This window comes from Equus caballus, chromosome 2, assembly GCF_041296265.1.
Source record: "Equus caballus isolate H_3958 breed thoroughbred chromosome 2, TB-T2T, whole genome shotgun sequence".
NCBI lineage: Eukaryota > Metazoa > Chordata > Mammalia > Perissodactyla > Equidae > Equus > Equus caballus.
In genome coordinates this window covers 118,471,083-118,490,171 of record NC_091685.1, presented here as the reverse complement: position 1 = coordinate 118,490,171, position 19,089 = coordinate 118,471,083, and the positions used below count along the sequence as shown (strand labels likewise).

At 42.2% G+C, this 19,089-nt stretch overlaps 2 protein-coding genes across 56 annotated transcripts in view; one reads left to right on the top strand and one right to left on the bottom strand.

Annotated features, from left to right (window-relative positions):
* The window catches only part of CAMK2D (calcium/calmodulin dependent protein kinase II delta), a 292,611-nt gene extending 286,952 nt beyond the window's left edge, over positions 1 to 5,659 (bottom strand). For 41 of the 50 annotated variants that reach the window (XM_023636659.2, XM_023636667.2, XM_070259738.1 and 38 more), the window contains exons 1-2: positions 5,077 to 5,627; positions 3,410 to 3,504 (exon numbers count right to left, since the gene is read on the bottom strand). In XM_023636659.2, coding sequence (XP_023492427.1) covers positions 3,410 to 3,504; positions 5,077 to 5,141 — 160 coding nt within the window. In that variant the 5' untranslated portion in view covers positions 5,142 to 5,627. Of the gene's footprint in view, positions 1 to 3,409; positions 3,505 to 5,076 lie in introns of all 50 variants that reach the window. The other 9 variants (XM_023636665.2, XM_014737897.3, XM_014737894.3 and 6 more) reach the window with 8 other exon arrangements.
* An 88-nt stretch (positions 5,660 to 5,747) lies between these two features.
* LOC138923098 (uncharacterized) overlaps positions 5,748 to 19,089 on the top strand; it is a 45,612-nt gene continuing 32,270 nt past the window's right edge. For 5 of the 6 annotated variants that reach the window (XR_011436298.1, XM_070259748.1, XM_070259752.1 and 2 more), the window contains exons 1-2: positions 5,763 to 6,577; positions 16,750 to 16,812. Coding sequence is in view for 5 of the 6 variants with exons in the window: in XM_070259748.1 (XP_070115849.1) it covers positions 6,095 to 6,577; positions 16,750 to 16,812 (546 nt within the window). In the remaining variant the exon portion in view is untranslated. Of the gene's footprint in view, positions 6,578 to 16,749; positions 16,813 to 19,089 lie in introns of all 6 variants that reach the window. The other variant, XM_070259749.1, reaches the window with a different exon arrangement.

Below are 19,089 nucleotides of genomic sequence, written 5' to 3'. Positions count from 1 at the left end.
CTTTTTAGAACAGAAATTACATATAAAATATCAGATGTCTGAGATGTTTCTACACTACTTTTTATTTTAAAAACAAGCCAAATTACATGTGATGAGTATATGTATCTATCTGATCAGTAACACATAATGAATGCTCTGTGAATGCACGTGTTAACGCAAAAGGAAAGAAATTCTTCAACAGACTCTGAGTCTCCCAAATATGGTGTGTGTGACTAACAGCTGAGAGGAAATGCAAGTGAAACTGTGTGCTGGAAATCCATTAAAATCCAGGCACAGAAAAACGCCTGGGTGACAGTGTAGCTGCATGTGCAAATTTGTGCAGGAATGTAGCCAAATTTTTGGCAAATCCCTCATGGTCTTAGATTTATTGACAATGGCCTTTCTTTTTCAGTTGTAATGTTACATTTAAAGAACATCATTTGAGTTGGAGGACCTGCCGGTTCATTAAAACAAAAAGGCTTAAAGCTTGGATTTACAAAGGCATAGCATTTCAAATAACACAAAAAAAAATTTGCATAAAAAACTACATGTCCACAAAAACTGTCATATGCAGCCAAAAATAAAATCACTCTCTTAGAAAAAATAAGCACGCTACTTTGCATTTCATTCTACATTTCCCTTTAAATATATTTTTTTAATTCTTCTGCAAAAGTAGTTTTTTTAGGATCATTATATTCTGAGAAGGGAGTGCTTTTAAAGGAGAATTCATATTTTAAAGTGTGCACTCAATACACTCCAGATTTCTTGATATCTAGTGTTGGCTTGTTCTTAGGAATAAAGTAGGTATCTAACTCCTTTACAAACCATTTAATAGCCACATTTGCTCCTAGTCACTCTGTACTGAGCCCCTCCTATGTCCTTATTGCTACGGAATGTTATATTAGAAAATGAAAGCATGGTATTTTTAAGTTTATAATTTACAGGTTAAACAAATGTATACAAAGTGCAAATATTCTCTAAACAGCTCTAATTGATGAGACTATAAAATAAAGAGCATTCTGAAGGAAAAGTACTGTAATATTTCACAAGTGAGCAGCGATAATAGGTAAAATTGACACAGCACTGTACAACTTAAGAAGTGATTCTCATAAAATTCACCAAATCCTCAAAACAACCCATGATACCCTATGGGGAATTTTATTTCCCATTTTATTGAAGAACAACCTGAGACCAAGAAAAGGTAAGTGACTAAACCAAATTTACACACTAAATAGTAGAGCCAAGATTCAAACTGGGCTCTCACAGCTAAATCAAGGCTGCCACTGAATTTGTAATTTTAAAGTTCTTTCATATAAGGTAATCTTACGTGACCCATCCTTATAACAGCCAATGAGATCATAGCAGCAGCTAGTCATCACTGAATGCTTATTAGGGAGCAGGCAGTGTTCTATACTCTAGTAACTCACTCACTCCTCAAAACACCCTATAAAAGGAAGGGTTATATTCCCACCAGATTTTACAGATGAGAAACCTGAGACACAAGGAAAATATGTAAACTGCTCACGATCCCACAGCTAATAGGCAGAGAATCAGAATGTAAACCCAGGGCACCTAGTTCCAGCACCTACTTCATCAGCCTCTACTCCATTCTTCAGCAAGCTAACGTCCAAGCAGGTTAAGAAACTTGCCCAAAGTCACAGGGAAAGAAAACCGCAGAGGAGGACAGGAGCAGGTCTAGTTCAGCACCCCAACCGCTCTTCCTCGGAGTAAGTGGAATCATTAGAATCATGAGGTCCAGGAGAGGTCAGGTGCCCCTGGGTAGAGATTGTTCTTTAAAGCAGAGTATGAGCACATGACGAGGAATTCCATCAGGCTAGAGAAGACTTATCTTCCATAGATTAGAGGCAGAAGAAAGTCAAATAAAACGTACGTGAGCAGAGACAAGTGTATTTGCCATTCTGATGCAGGGAGTATGAACTAAAGTGGATGAAAAGGGGTGACACTGACTACGGAAATTAGTAAAAGTGAAGCACAAGACTGATTCATTTTGAGAGAAAATTTAAAGCCACTGAAAGTTCGGGATGGGTGTTGTAACGCCTCCAAAAGAACCGATACTCTACTCTTGCCAAAAGTACCTAGCACACAGGAAGAAGTCACACAGGCACTGAAAGAATTTGACTTCACTTTTTCATTATTCTTTTTTTTTCACACTAAAACGTCATTTACACTTTAGCAACTCCTTTTCACTGTTAAAAACTCTACTGTGGAGTAGAGGGAAGGGGGAAGAGGGACATAACCAAGCATGTCACACCTCCCATTAGTTTCCATGCCATGAATCTACTGTGCTGGTTACTTCAGCATATAGATCTTACTCAAAATCACAGTAAAATCGGATGAAGAAAATCACAAAATCCCATGCAAACGAGTCAACTGAAATGACAACCTAAACCTAATGTACGTGTTAAAAGTAGAATTTGCAACAAATGGTGAAAAAAATCATGGCCGAGACCAAACGCAACGATCCCAGGATAACAGGAAGCAGCACATTTTAGAAGACAAATTAAATGAGGAAAACTAATCCTAATGGAATTTCTTCTCTCATTAGTTAAAATAAACCAGGTCACTGAAATGGGCTTACACCACAGCGTTTTGTTCATTTTAATTTCATTTTTATTTCATCAAACCATAAATTCCCATGGAAATACCTTAGACACGTGCTCACAATAATTGAAATGCCTAACATTTCAGCATAAGTACTTTTGCATGATCAACAAAATTAAAAGAATGCAGTGAGGTCCCTCCAAGTTTTTTGCTTATGTCAACAGCTATTTTATGAGTATGAGTTATCTTTGTGGTTCTAAAGCATGTGTGAAATACATTACAGGAGTCTGTGAGAAGCCTACTGCAGAAGATGAAGTGAAGATCTGAACTGCACACAGAAAACAGCAAAACCAAGCTGAACTTCCTAGAATATAGCAGCATACAATGTTCCTCGCAAAGCCGTTACTGTTAAATATACCTTGATGAACTAAGCTCAAGTGTAACTACAATTGAAATATATGATTCAACGGAGCTATGACCTATTTTTCCTCTCGAAAGCTAAAGGGAATAATGACTGTTGTGAGACTTACATTTTTCCATTCCAGGGTTTTTCTGAAAGTTATTTCACAGTAGAGCCAAAGGCAAAATGCACTTAGTGACATTTATTTGCTGTAAAATATAGTTATTTATGGTACTGCTCATAGGACAGACAGAATTTTAGTAACAATTTATTAAATGATAACAATTATATTTGCTCATTTATTTTTAAACTGTACAGAGCAAGAGGCATTCTCGAAGGAAATAATCTCAATATGTAATATGATACCTAAGTCTACAATTATAACTAAATGACATATTTACAGACAAAAAGACCAACACTCAACACGACAAATACAAAATTAACATATATGTGGTTGGAAATACCCACCCCTAGCAGAAAGCTTTTTGGTGTTGATAATTTTGGCAGCATATTCTTGTCCAGTAGGGATTTTCATACATCTTCTCACCACTGAGAATGCCCCCCTGAAAACCAATAATTAGCAGGTCATCAATATAATCAGTTCTGATATTCTGTTAAAAAATTACAACAATCTGAGCATTTTTCTGAATTCAGTGAATTGTGAGATAGCAGTGCACTACAGTAATATCCAGAAAATGAAGAATACTTCCTGGAAACCCAGACCTCCTTTAACGTTGAAGAATAAAAGTACATTTTATTTAACTGGGAGCACACATTATTAATCGACAAAATGAAAGGAACTGCCAATTACGACGGCTCTTGTTTGCAAACGAAATTTGAAAACATTTTACAATTCACACTCACACAGCACCCAACGCTCTGAGAAAAAAACCCTGCAAAGAGCAGAGCTGAGGAAGAGCAGCAAAAAATCAGCTGCCCAGTTATTTTGGCAAGGAAAAAAAATAATTTGGCTCCAGGTAAATACATAGAGCCATTGTTTTCATTAAAATAGAAATCTTGGGCACATTTGTGTGGCTTAACAAATCCTGGTTTGGTGATTTCTCCGTGCCCTTTCTTGGGCTGGGGGAGGGGAGAGATTTGAATTAAGCTGCTCTTCCGACATATTCTCCATGTTTTAACAGCAGGCAACATATAAGGATAAAATTTTCCTTACATTTCCTTTCATTTAACTATATAAAACAACAACATACACATAAAACCCACCCCTTTCATAAGCAATAGTCGAAACTAGCGATAGAGGAACTGGGTTTGATGCTCCATAAATCAACCTTCACGGCTCGGTCCCTAGGTCCCTTTGCACAGGTCCTCAGTAGGTCTCCTGTCCCCTTCCTTAACATCTCCAAGTAGTTCTGCCAGTCGGGTGTAGGAGGTCGTTTTTTACAAAGCTAGGCTACCCTTGGGAAGCTCGCTCCCGGTCTCCAAAGGGCTTTTCCGTTGCCTGTATAAATAAATCCTCCGGGAGAATGCGAAGATGCACGCGTAAATCCTAGGAAGGATGATGAGCGAGTAATCTAATGCAAAGAATGACAGTGGACATGGGGTAGGGGGTCGGGTTCCTTTGGGCGGCCCTTTTCCTGGACAGAACAACTACTGGATGCGAAATAGACTCTAAGCCAAGTTGAACTTTCGGCATCAATAAATATGGCACCGTCTGTGGCAGCAAGTTCTCAGCTGTACGCGGGTCCCGCCGCCGACACGCCGGCTAACCAGGAGGCATCTCTATTTACAGAAAACATGATCTATGTTGCATTTTACATGGGTTCTTGTTTCCTCTCCACACACACACACGCTCGCACACTTCTCAGGATGACAGCTACAACTGCAGGGCTCGTAAATCCACTAAGTCTCTAGGGCAAGAGGGTGGGGGAGCGAGAGAAGGTGGGCTGAGGATTATCGGAGCGGACCACAGCCGTGGTGGAGGGTCGTTCCCCTTCCCGGTCCCCTCTCCTTACTCTGACAGCACCCTCCTCCGAGCCGACCCACCAGGGGCCCTCCTCCCTCTCCCCTGCTCTCCCAAACTCCCTCGCCCCACGCGGGAGGCCGGCGGGTCGGGGGGAACGCGACCCGCCCTCTGCTGGAAAGGGGCCGTGCGGGGGCCCCGCAAAGGCGCTTACTTTCCGAGCTCCTCGAACAGCTGATACTCGTCCGTGAACCTGGTGCACGTTGTAGTCGAGGCCATCTCGGTGCGGGCTGTGCCCCCGGCCGGGCACGCGGCGGAGGAGACGCGAGCGGGCGCGCGGCTTCCCCGGGACTGGCCCCGCGGCGCTGTCACCCAGGGCCGCCCGCACTTTCCCGGCCGAAAGTGGCTCGCCCGCGAGGGCGTGTGCGCAGGGGCGGGGCGGGGCGGGCCGGGAGCTGACCAGAGAGGGCGGCGTGGGGTCTCCTCCCCGCGGCGCGCCCGTCCTCCTCCTCCTCCTCCTCCTCCTCCTCCTCCTCGGGGCCTCGCTTCCTTCTCCTCCTCCGCACGCTCCGCCGCCCCTGTCCAGCCCCTCTGCCCCAATGTGGGGGCAAGTGCTCACGGAGAGGCGCCGGGGCTCGGAACCCGGCCGGGATCGGGCGAGCAGTTGCGAAACGCGCCGCGCCGGGGCAGGGGGCGGGCGGAGGGGCGCCGGGGGCGGAGGCCGCGCAGCCGGCGGCGGACGGCGCGAGCCCGGCGGCAGCTGTCAGCGGGCGCGGGCGCGGGGCGCGCCAGGGCTCGGCCGAGCGTGCGCGCCGGGGCCGGCCTCCCTCCCGCGGGGGCCGCGACGGCCTCGCGCTCCCCACGAGCCCGCGCCGCTGCGAGCCCGCGCGGCCAGGGAAAGCGCGCCCGGCTCGGGCGAAGCCTCGTCGGCGCCCCCGGCCTCCGCCTCCTCCGCGGCGCCGCCCCCGCGCCCGCGCCGAGCCCCCTCCTCGCTGGTCCCACACCTCCCTCTAGCGACTCCAGCCGCGTCCCTTCGCGGCTCTCCCGCCTCCCTCCCCCACGCCCGGGTCTCACTGGAGCACACCCGTCTAGGGAGAGACCAGGTGGGTGGTAGAGGATGTGCGGGGGAGCAGCCCGGAGAGGATTTAGGTGAATGAGGCGAGACGGCCAGATCACCCAGTTCCACCCGCAAGGAGGCTCCTGCCCCAATCGGGGGCTGACTTGGCGGGAAGATGCGGGGAGCTCGTGCACTGCCCGGGGCTGCCGCCGGGGGTCGCGGAAGCCCCCGGCCCTGCTGCGGGCCCCGGGCACCAGGGACCACTCCACGCCGGCTCCCGCGCCGCCGTGGCCGGGTGGCAGGGCGAGGGGCGCAAGCCCTTCCCCTCGGGGCGGCTCGGCGTCGGCACAGCGGAGGCCGGATGTGGGCACCTGCCTGCTTCCAGAGAGGGGTCCCAGCCGCGCCCGCCCCGCCCGGCGCGGGTCTCTCCCTCCCTCGCAGCCCCTTTAGGAGGGGCGACGCCCGCCGTACGCCACGTTTCACTTCTGATATGACTGCCACCCGCTCTCCACCGCCCCCGCCGTGCACCGGGCTGGCTTGCCCAGACTCTGGCAATCCCCAAAGGCCTCTGCCGCGGCCCAGAGAGCTTAGAGCATCAAAGCAAAAACGCCGCCGCTCAGTCACACCTTCCCTTCCGAGCAACTCCCCTCCAACCTCGGTAAGTTCTGATAGTAAGATGGGTTCTCGCGAGATTTCCTGCTCCGGCGGCGGGGGCGGGGTAGTGGGAAGGTTAGCCGTTGGTCACGCGACCTGATGAGGGCTGACGTCACTCACATCACATGAACACGTCTAGCCTGTTCGCATCGCAAAGGGAAAAGGAAAAGGAGAGGTCGTGTGTGCTCTGCTTGCATAGGCTTAAAGATCTGGCCAGTTAGTGGCATATGAGTATGCTCCGTAAATGGCTCTCTGGAAAACCGCTCCACAGTTCCGGAATACGTCCTACTTGTTAGCAAGTATGTCGCTGTATACAGTAAATACGAGAAAACATAATTTTGCATTACATTTAAAATAGATAAATTGCGGATTGCTCTAACAACACCTGGGCCTGCCTTCCAGTCTTAAACTGTCTTTAATAAGCTGTGCAATTGCAGATTTAGAGGCAGACCAAAAACAGGCGGCTTTTGAACCGTCTATTCCAAGTTACTGGCTTTTGTTTTAAGGCTGTGACCCTAAAAATTTTGCAATTTTATTGCAGATTTGTTCATCGTTAGCGTTACGTCATGGACTCAAAATTTCACAGCTGGGAGATAAAAGATAACTTGGAGATACGGAGATTTTAAGATTTAAAGGAGTTGTTGCTTGCTCCCAGAGGCTGCTGTTAATTAGTTAATTACCTTGTCCATTGTCATACATAATCCTAATTCCCTTATTTCCTGAACTGGCGAATGCTGTTCTGCAAGGAAGTGAACTTTTACCAAAGTTCTCAAAGTGTTCACAATTTTTAACTCTTTTTATAACAAAATTGACATTTGTACATATTTTGATTCCCAGCCATAAAAAGCAAATATTGTGTAAAATGTAGTGATATGAGAAAGGATAATACCTAAAACTATACAAAGGAAAGAAATAAGGTGTCTAAATATTAATAATTGAGCTATAAAATTGAAAAAAATTAGTTTGGTCTAGGCTAAAGATTTTTAATATATCTTAAATATTTAGCAATCTGGTTCCAAGTTATAATGCAATAATTTAATATTTTTCCATGAATCTAAAAATGAAACAGAAAAGTAAAATTAAAACAATAAATAAAGAGTATAAAATTTTACAACTCTGGAGAAGAAAATTATTTTTTAAATATTCAAGTAATGAGGCTACATAGTTACAGTATTTATCTCATTTACCAATAATTGTAAATGGTTATGATAATTGTGTGATACAAGAAAGAAAACATAACCAAGTTTTAATATTGATGTCTTATTACACACTAAATGCATACTTTTTTAAGTAAACACTGCTTAATTTATGTTTGTCCTGTTCCTTGATCTGTATCTTGTACTAATTAAAATATTTCTCTTATTTAATCAAATACTGCCAGTTCTAAAGTTCAGACCTCCTTAAAACAGTAATCCTTCCAAAGTTACACAGAAATTCCATTTGGATTATCATCTCTTGCCTCCTTCGTGTTCTCCTGCTTCTGCCCTTGCTCCCCTCCCCCTTCATTCTAGTCTCTGCACAGCCGCCAGAATGATCCCCTTAAACCTCGGTCAGAACAAATCTTGCCTTTGCTCAAAACCTTCTGAAGCCTTCCCATCACAGTTGGACCAAAAACCAAAATTCTAAAAATGGCTTACCAGGCCCCAGGGGATCTACCCCCCTCCTGGGCTGCCTTAGTCTTCTTTCCTCAATTTGTGCCCTGGCTCATTCTGCTGCAGCCAACTGGCCTCTGCTGTTCCTGGAGCATGATTGGAATGCCCCTAATTAAGGACTTTGCATTTGCTGTTCCCTCCTTCTGGAATGTTCATCTCTTAGTTACCCTCCTGTCTCATTTCTTCACCTCCTTCCAATGTTTTCTCAAATATCACCTTATTGATGCTTCATTCCCCAGCCACTATATCAATTACTGCCCACTTTCAGACATGATTTCTAGTCCCATTCCCTGCTTTATTTTTCCCCTTAATACCTGTTACCATCTAGGATACTATAAATTTTATGTTTTTCCTTGTTAATTGTTTATACTTCCCAACTAGAATATAAACTCCCAAGGACATGAATTATTGTCTGTTTTGTTTGCTGTTCTATTTCCAGCAACTAGAATAGTGTTGGAGTGTAATAGCTGCTCAATGAATTTTGTTGAATGGGCGAATTAATTATTTTGCTGTTTAGATTATCTAATCACAATTTTCATATTAATGTTGGTAGTTGATAATTGATATACCAATAAGGTTTCTTATTGTAAGGGTGATGTTTTTCAGTTAAGATGGTCACAATGTCCATGATGAAAAGTGCTTATGCAGAGAAATAGATTTTAAAATACGTTAATTGACGTCAAGGGAAAAGGATCTAGTGCTAATTCTCTTGTCATTGAAGTCCATAAAGGAAGAATGAATTTCTGTTTTTTAGGCACTTTGGCCTTACTAAATTTTACATTGTAGTAAAAGATGCCAAAAGTTCCAAATAGCTAGGTCTCATTGTGAAGACCTGAGTCAATGTAAGGAAATGAAAACTGTGGCTTTCAAATGAGTTTTTGAAGAGCAAAATGGAAAACAATTTCTAAACAGTAACATATTTGGTTTCTCAATTGATTTAGATTAATCATACGAAAATCAGGATCGGCCAGTGTATTGCTTCCAGCTCCTAACTTTCCACTTTGCTGAGGTGGAAGCAAAGCATTCATAATGTTATCTTCTTTTAAAAATTACCATTGAATACCTGAAAGCCAATCACAGCAAACAAATAAGGAGGACTGAGGGGTGAGGAGTGGGAGTTTGGGGGAGTTGCAAAGTAGTTGTAAGCAAATTCCTATTACTACCTAGATTGCTAGGTTTCAGTCAGATGAAATCATGTTAGTGCCAGGACCTGGTGGAAATCTAGCTCTGAATGTACCCTATCCTTTTTTGTGATAGCATCAACTGACAAACAGCAGCAGAGAGCTAGAAGACAGACTGAAAATGATCACTATAGACAAATACCACATGAGAACCAAAGATGGAAAGTATCTTCTTTCTCTTTCTTTTGGCCACTTGAAATTAACAATTGCAAGACTTCAGTAGTCACAGTAGGAAGGGATAAGTTTCTAATACTTAAGTAAACAAAGCAGATGTTGACAATCATTGATTTCCCTTGCTACAAAGTTACAAGACAAGAAAACAAGAAGAGATGATGCTTTCTCCGGAGCTCCCCAAAGTGCAGAATCCATCAGTAATGAGTAGATTTCTGTGAGAATTTTAGCAGGGTCTGTATTGTAGCCACTCTTCACTACAGATTTAGAGGCAAGAAGAACAAAGCAACTTGCTGTTGCTTTTTCCAGTTAGCCTTGCCAAGGTACAATAACTTGACCCTGTAGAGCCAGACACAAATACAATCTACTCGTGAGTGGATAATCTGTTCACCAGACCATCCATTTGTGCAAGATGAATTTACAGATGAAGAAATGAACTAGTATTCATAAAACAAGAGTTAATACCAGGTTTCCTTTATTTCATCAGTTGCTGAAAGAATTCGTTTTTCCTAAAAATAAAAATGAATGTGTAAACAAATAAGAAAAAAAGGATATCCACACAATAAAGAAGTAGTGCATTTTCTGTTACTTCCATGCAGATTGGTTAGCATACTTGATCCTCCACAAACCTACTCATGTACCTAACACTCTGCTAAAAGACTTGTAGCAGCAAATTATATTAAATATGATGTATAAATCAAAACTGTATACAAGGTTGTGAAATCACTAATAAAGGAAAGAAAACGGATTAGCAGATGCTGAGTCTTCCGCTGTGCACCGATAATGACTTTCACTTACTACTGTTGCAACACTTATCACACTGGCCTGTAAAGAGACGACTGGCCCCTCCGTGGCAGCAGCTGCCCCCAGCGCTGCACTAGCACAGGGCTTGTGCAATAATAGGGGCTCAAAAATGCCTTTTGTTAATAAAAGAGGAATATAGGTTATCATCAGTTTTTGTCTTCCAAAATAATGCCCATTCTTTAATGGTGTAAAATGAGGCCTCTTTGTTGCAGTATATATAACGAATCCTTGTCTGTCCTTACCTAAGTTGACTTCTCTGCATCATTTCATACACTTGACCTGAAATTCTGTTGGTTTTGGCACAGTGGTTTAAGTTCACATGTTCCACTTCAGTGGTGAGGGGTTCGCTGGTTCGGATCCTGGGTGTGGACATGGCACTGCTTGGCAAGCCATGCTGTGGTAGGTGTCCCACTTATAAAAGTAGAGGAAGATGAGCATGAATGTTAGCTCAGGGCCAGTCTTCCTCAGCAAAAAGAGGATTGGCAGCAGATGTTAGCTCAGGGCTAATCTTCCTCAAAAAAAGAAAAAAAATTCTCTTGGTTTCCATGTCTGATACAACATTCTCCATTCACAGCACCTCACCCACCCTCACAACATCTTTTGTTCAGGCTCATCTCTGGGCTCTTTTTCTCCATCTTTATGGTAAACAGTGGGCTCTAGGGATTCCATCTTGGGCTGCTCTTTTTCTTATTTACACGCCTTTCCCAGGCCACCTTAATAACGCTCATTATCTTGATTTTTGTGTCTTAAATTTCACTCTCTTTAGACAAGAATGTCTGGACAAGGGATTTATTGATGCAGTGCTCTCAGGGAGGAAGGTGAGGAAGTGGAGGAAACAGGGCAAAAACAAACAAAAACCCAGTGTGTGTCTTCAGGCAAAGTCCCAGCCTCACCCTGACCTGCCTCCAGGCAAGGACTCTTCTCTTCCTTCACCAGCCAGTCCTGAACCACCAGCTATGGGAGAGCAGAAGAAAGGAGACTTAAACTCCCAAAGGGTCAGGTAGGGCCCTCCTTCCTTGCAGGCACTCGGAGAATCGAGAATCAGAAGGGGAAGAAACAAGAGTCAGTGGATATCAAAGTGCTAATGACTCTGAAATCTACATCTCCAAACCCCTGAGCTTCAGACCGGTGTTGCCAGCTCCCTATTGGAAATTTCCTCTCTGATATTCCACCTCTGCCTCTGATTCAACATGTCCCAAATTAATCTCCTGTGTTCCCTCTCCACCTGCACCTCCTCCACGTCTCAGTGGAACATGAGGGTCCCCTGTGACAGGCCCTCTCCCTTATTCCCACAACCAATCGCAGGTCCAAACACCTCATGCCACCCCCACTGCAAATGCCTTCGCCTAGGCCACCACCTTTTGTCACTTGGATTAAGGCGTTAGGTCACCCTTCTCTAGTGAATTCACACTGAAGGAGTCTCATGTGTCTCTCTTGAGGGTAGAGCTCATGATTAGCCCACCATATATCCTTAGAAAAGAAGTCCAGGACTATAATTAGTTTTTGGGTGGTGAACATGATGTAATCTACACAGAACTCGAAATATATTACGATCTGCATCCGAAAGCTATATAATGTTATAATCCAATGTTACTGCAATTAAAAAAATACAAATAAAGAGGGAAAGAAAAATAAAAAATAAAGAACGAAAGATAAATAAAAAATAAAGAAAAGAAGTCCAAAATGTTCATTACAGACTACCATGCATTTCCTGGTCTGGGCCCTGCTTACCTTTGTAGACTCAGCTGTCTTGTCCCCATCCCATACCCTGAGTCCTCAACATTTCTAGAATTCTCTATCTTCTTCTCTCCATTTCTCGTCGCTGTCGTTCTAGACGCAACTGTCATCATCCCAGCCAGTTTGCTGAAACAGCCTCCTGACTGCATTAATTCCCAGCCTGTTTCCGTCTCCTCCACACATCTGAGAGAATGCTCTTTTGGAAACAAATCTAATCCCACCACTCCTTTGCTAAAATATTTCAATCACTTCTCTAGCCACTTTGAAAGAGAGACCAAAATCTTTTACGTGTTTCAAAAAGCCCTGCAAACCTGTTTTTGTCTGTTTCTTATATCTTGTTTAAGAAGCCTTTGCTATTCAAAATGTTATAAATATATTTACCTATATTTCTCCTAATATTGTTATACTTATTATGATTAGTATTTTAACCTGTCTGTGGTATAAACCAGAGATCTACTTTCCTTTTTCCCCTAAAATAGATAGCTAGTTTTGCCAATGCGTTAACTGAATAGTTCATCTTTTCCCATTCACATAAAAGACCTTTTTTAAAAAATCAAATATCCACTTATTTGTGGGATTGCTTCGTTACTCTCTATTATGTTCTATTAATCTATTTGTCTATTCATATACCAATTCTCTTCTCTAATTCACGTAGCTGTGAAGGAGGGCAATATCTCCCTCATCATTCTTCATTTTCAAAACTTAACTTTTTCAAAAATCGATGGTTTGAATTTTAAATTGACTTTGCCGAAAATTGAAAATTATTTTCATCATGTAGGGGCCAACGCCAAGGATTCGCTGTATGCTCTGTATGGAGTGGACAACAAAAACTAAATTCAGATTAGATTTTAAAATGTATTTTCTTACTCAATTTATTATCACCAATCCTGTATAACTGTAGTACTTTTTGTTCTATTTGCAAGACAGGACCAGCTAATTTCTTATTATTTATTACAATATATTGTTGAGATACTACGTATTCATTTCCTAGACCATCAAGGCCTCTGATCTTTCTTCTCTCTCTGCTTATTTGCTTCCCAGAAGTTGGTTATAGACATGCTCCTTCATTCCTTCAAAAAGTAGAAAGAGAAGAGACTTTAAAAATCTATTTGCCCAATGAGATAAAGCATGTGGCTAAACCTACCCACCAAAATCTGTTCTATCCTTCTACAGAATAGGGTTGGGACTGAGCACATAGACAGAATACATCTACCAGACTTCTCTGCCCCCCGATTAAGTTCTTGGCAAAGGAAAGTGAGCAGAAATGATGTATACCACTCCAGAGTTGGCCCCCAACCCTCCATGCATGCTCTTTAATGTCCTTCACATTTCCTGGATGACCAGCATGGCAATTCCTAGCACAATCTTGTAAGTGTCGTGTTGAAGATGGCAAAGCCACTGTCAGCCTGGGGCCCTGAAAGACTTCACAAGAGCAGGGCTGTGGCTAACCTGGACCCCCTGCTCCAGACCAAAGAAATGAACTTCTGGTTCTTCAAGGCACTGAGTTTTGAGGATCCTATTTGTTTCTGTAGTTTAGCCTACCCTCCCTAAAACAGAGCATGTAAAAAACTCCTAAAATCAAAAGCCCTGTACAAATATAAAGTATCACTATATCTCAAAGCTTATGAATAAAATAATTATAATTAATGAATGAATGGAAATAGATGATTTGGTTATAACTGTATATTTTACTTTTCCATATTATGCCAGTTTCCATTAGTGTGGTAACTGAGAGTTGGCTATGTTGTAGAATGGCCCAACTCCACAGAACTAGTATCTATATGGTGCAAGTCAAAAAAAATAAATAAAAGAACCAGGTTACCATTCCCACTCTCTACTACTATTACACACACATACACACACACACGCAATTTCCATTCAATGGCAGAAACAGATTTTTAGAGGTTCTGGAAGCCATACCAACACCACTGCAAAAGGCCATGCACATTTCTCTATAAAACTCTCCCCATTTTTAATGCTTTTCTATTTTGTTTATTGTATCTGTGAAAAAAAAAGTTGCAATTAGTAGCTCATTTGTAAGCAACACTTCTTTTTCACAATTACTTGGCTCATTTAACAAAGAAGGTGTGCCCTCAAATTAAAAGTGAAAAGGTGTTTTTAAAGGTGGAGGCAATTAAGCTGGGTGAGTTATCAAAATGCAGAGAAACCAAAACCAAGAACTCCTGCGGCAAAAATGTGAAGAATTGTCGGTTAATTCTGCAACATTTATTCTATAGAGTGTGTGTTTGTATATTAGATCAAGCGCTCTGCGGATGTGATGTAAAGCAAAATAAATAGTGTCCCCACTTTTGTAAGGCTTACTTCTGTGTGGGGGAGATGGCGTTAAGTCAATGACTTGTAAACAATTTAAATAACGTAAAGGAAGAATATAAGGAGCTATGAGAATGTATGATATTTGTCTTGGTGGGGGTAGGCCAAGAAGGTTTTCCTGGGAAAGGATGAGCAAAGTGAGATCTCAAGGAACAGTAGGCGTTAACTAGATGGAAGATAGAAAGCACAGGGAAAAGCATTTTAGTAGACGCAACGTGGCAAATTCAAGGAGCAACAGAGGTCCCATGTGGTTAGGGTGCAGTGTGCAAAATGACATTGTGGGACGGGCCAGCGAGGCTCTTGTGGGGAACATAAAACTATACGAAGAACACTGTGGAAACAGTGGAAGGACTTAAGAATGGATGTGACATAAGGATTTAAGAACAGATGTGACAGTCTGTATCAGAACGGTCATTCTGGCTGCCTTGTGGAAAACGGATGTTAGCAACCTAAGGAGATCCGCTTCAAAGGAAAGATAGAAGGCAGTAGCTTGGATTTAGGAGGTGGTGGTGGTGAAAATAGAGATAAATTAATCTTTAAAATATATTTGGGAAAATTCATATTAAAATAATAAAAAACACACTGACAATTGAGACCATCTGTGTTAATAGGAGTTAGATAAAACTGTAGACGGTCATGTGAGCATGACTTAGATTTTGGTTTTTGTTTTTAGGACAACTCTGCCCGGGAAATATAGTACTAAAATCAATAAATAACTTCAGCATTTGCCTCAGGAAATTTCTTCAGATCATGTTATTAGAGACAGTAATCTGCTCATCTGGCCATATAACCTGCTCTTCAGTTTAATTATCCAGACTTCCCAGTATCAATCAATTTTAAACTATTATATTATGAACTTGACCCAATTCTCAATTTCCCTTCTTTTTTTTTTCTGTTTTTTTTTTTTTTTTTTTGTGAGGAAGACTGGCCCTGAGCTAACATCTATTGTCAATCTTCCTCTACTTTATGTGGGATGCCACCAGAGCATGGCTTGACAAGCGGTGCTAGGTCTGCACCTGGGATCTGAACCCACGAATCCCTGGCTGCCCAAGCAGAGTGTGCAAACTTAACCACTATGCCACCAGGCCAGCCCCTCGATTTCCCTACTTGAAAGACTTCCTTGAACCTCTTGAGGCCAGACCCTAAATCCTATGAATATCTCGCCTCTGACTTCTTGCTTCTGAAACTCTGCTAAGACTCTCTCAAGGTGGTATTCTCCCTGTTGTAATGCGTTTGTAGTGCTTTATTAACAGGTTGTCTGAAGATATTTTGAGGAGTTCAACAACATAAACACCAGAAGTCGTTTCACAAATTCTGGCATAATTATGCAATAAAATATATGCAGCTATTATTGCATTCAATTATACTATAGCAAAGTACTGGCATAGAAAAATGTCACAATATGTTAACTAAAAATTCAAGTTACTAAGGAGTTTAGTTTAGTTTAATCCCAGTTTTGTATCTTTGATTGTTTGGATGGGTTGATACATACAAAGACAGATAGATAAAATTCTCAAAAGACAACTTCCTAAATTTTAACTGTGATTGTCTTTGGGGGTAAGAATGTGAATGAATTTTTTCCAGTATTTTCAGATTTTCCCTCACTGATTATGTTTTATTTGTGTAATAAAAGCAATGAATGCTATAAAGAGATAAAACTCTTGAATTTGCATATACTTGAGAATTAGAATGTGGACTCCAGAATCAGAAAGAAGTTTAGAGGGGGCTGGCCCAGTGGCATAGTGGTTAGGTTCCACATGCTTGGCTTTGGCAACCCAGGTTTATGGGTTCAGATCCCAGGCTCGGACCTATGCCACTCGTCAAGCCATGCTGCAGAGGCATCCCACATACAAAATAGAGGAAGGTGGGTGCATATGTTAGCTCAGGGCCACTCTTCCTCAGGCAAACAGAGGAAGATTGGCAACAGGTGTTAGCTGAGGGCCAATCTTCCTCACCAAAACAAAAAGAAGAAGTAGTTTAGAATTTATAAACTATGTGACTTCTTCTTTGAGATTTCCTTGTTTGGTGATGGGGAATTAGGATGGAGGAATAGTAATAACTATTCTTTGCATGGCATAGTTTCACAGTAATCATGTAAGAAACATGCTATTTTTCATCTTATGGATAGAAAACTGGGGCACTAAATGTTTAAATAAGTTTATTTCTCGCTAGAAACAAGGGGCAATTCAAGTTTTACACTCAGGAGTGTCTAAGAAAATAATAATAGGTAACATTTGTTGAGTGGTTACTGTATGACTGTCGATCCTCTAAGGTAGTTTTCTATTTCCTTCATTTTACAGATGAGAAAACAAGAAGAGACCTGTGCGTGCAAAGGGAGGGGCAAAGTAAGGAATGAAACCCAGGTAGGCCAAGCCCTAGAGCCTCTATTTTTAATCACTATATATTATCTTCCATATTTTTGTTCATTTTGTATGCCACAGCTAGATTGTCATAGATAGATATACTTTATATTTTTCAAATGGGTGACGCTGAAAATATTTAGCTACTTAGGTTTGGCTGCTCTTCTGGGGAGGAGCAGAGTAGAGAGAGCAAATGGACTACAGAAGTCATGTCGTCAGGGGAAAACCAGCTGAACTTCTTACTTCACTAATTAGCTACACTAATTCCTAAGTGTCAAATCATGTCAGCCAGTCAACAACTGCTTTCCCAGAGAGATGGGTGACTCGTTTTGTAAATGTACTTCTTATGTAGCCATCGCCTCTCTCTGCAGAGGTTGGCTGAGCGCATGCTTCCTCTGTCCCTTGTGGGACTCATCTTCAGTTTTTGCTTCTCTCTGGCTCTGGTACCCCTACCCCCGTTCCTCAACTTAGTTTCTCTCTCTCTCTTTTTTTTTTTTAAAGATTGGCACCTGAGCTAACATCTGTTGCCAATCTTTTTCCTTTTTTTCTTCTTCTTCTTCTCCTTCTCCTCTCCAAAGCCCCTCAGTACACAGTTGTATATTCTAGTTGTAGGTACTTCTGGTTGTAGCATGTGGGACACTGCCTCAGCATGGCTTGATGAGTGGTGCCATGTCTGCGCCCAGGATCTGACCTGGCGAAACCCTGGGTCACCCAAGCAGAGTGTTCAAAGTTAACCACTCAGCCACGGGGCGGGCCCCTCAAGTCAGTTTCTTATTTCTTCTCAGGGCTAATCCAGGTTAGGGTCTGCAAATCTGACTAAATGGGGGAGGGAGGAAGTTAAGGGTAAACCCTGAATCCTCTGTAGATATTCCAATGACCAGAGGCAAACCCTTTTCCTTAATGGTCCCAGGCCATCTCATTTCCTTAGCACATTTCCAAGGTCTACTTCCCGAATTTCAATCCAGGCTCTTCCAACAGGCTGGCAAAGCCAATTCCTCAGAAACGAAAAGGAAGGATTCACATTCATATGGGTTCTGTCAATAGCTCCCACTGCCACCTGTTGAAGTCTGTGCACTCTGGCTTCCGTCTCTCTACCACTCTGAGGATCCTACTAATAACCAAGGACTCCCAGTGACCAAATCCAGGCAACTTGACTCAAGCCTCATCCTGCTGATAATCTGTAAAAATCTACAGAGTCAATTACCACCTTTTCTTGAAACCATCTCCCTTTGACTTCCTCAATTCCAGGTCTCCTTGTTTTGCTCCTTCATTATTCATTTTTCCACCTTGTTCTTCCTTCCCTTTTTCTTTAAATTTAGGCTTCTACCGCTACTTTGCAGCAGACATCACTGACAAAGTCTTTGTCTATGGCCTCCATATCGATTCTCCCACATTGTGATCCCTTACCCCTGTAGCTCTCCAGAGTTGCTCATTCTTACATTCCACTTCATGCTTTGATGCCAGAGTATAGCCTTTCCAAAGCCACAGTTTCTGTTAATGGCACCATATCCCCACTTATTCAAATTCAATCCTTGGACTAATGTTTGATCTCTTCCTCACATTCCCCATTTCCAACATTACCACATCCTGTAGATTCTATAGTAAAAATATCTGTAATAAAAATACCCATTAGGATTTATTCCTTCCCACTTATATGCCATCATCACAGAGGGAATCTATTATCCTGGGTCTTAGTGACTGCAGAGGTCTCCTAACTGACTGTTTCACCTACTGAGCCTTCTCCCCAAACCACCAGCCCACTTCTCCAGTCTTCTATGATTTCCATTAGTCACCTTCTGTAGTAAAAATAAAGCCAAGTTAAAAAATGAGACCCTAAATAAATTTCCAGCCCCATATGCCTTCCTCCCATAATAGCTGTCATTTGTTTAGCATCTACTCTGTGGCAAACACTTTGCTAACCCCTTTACATATATCATTTTTAATTCTTTCAACAACGTTGACAAGTAAGGCTTATTATACCAATTGTACATTTGAGCAAACAAGATTCAATTAAAGGTATGTTTGCTTTCACAAGGTCACACCTACTATGAGGCAGATATAGCTGTCATCTGATGCAAGACCTTTGGATTCCAAAGCCTGTTCTAAGAATTTACTATATGATACAAAGATACGTAAGTTAGACAATCACTAGATAAAAATTAAAATGTTTGTTTTCTATGTGACTATATATCAGAAAAAGTTTAAAAATCAATCTAATGAAGTTAAAAACAACACACTCTCGGGACTTTTTGTTGATATTGTTTGAGATGAACATAAGTA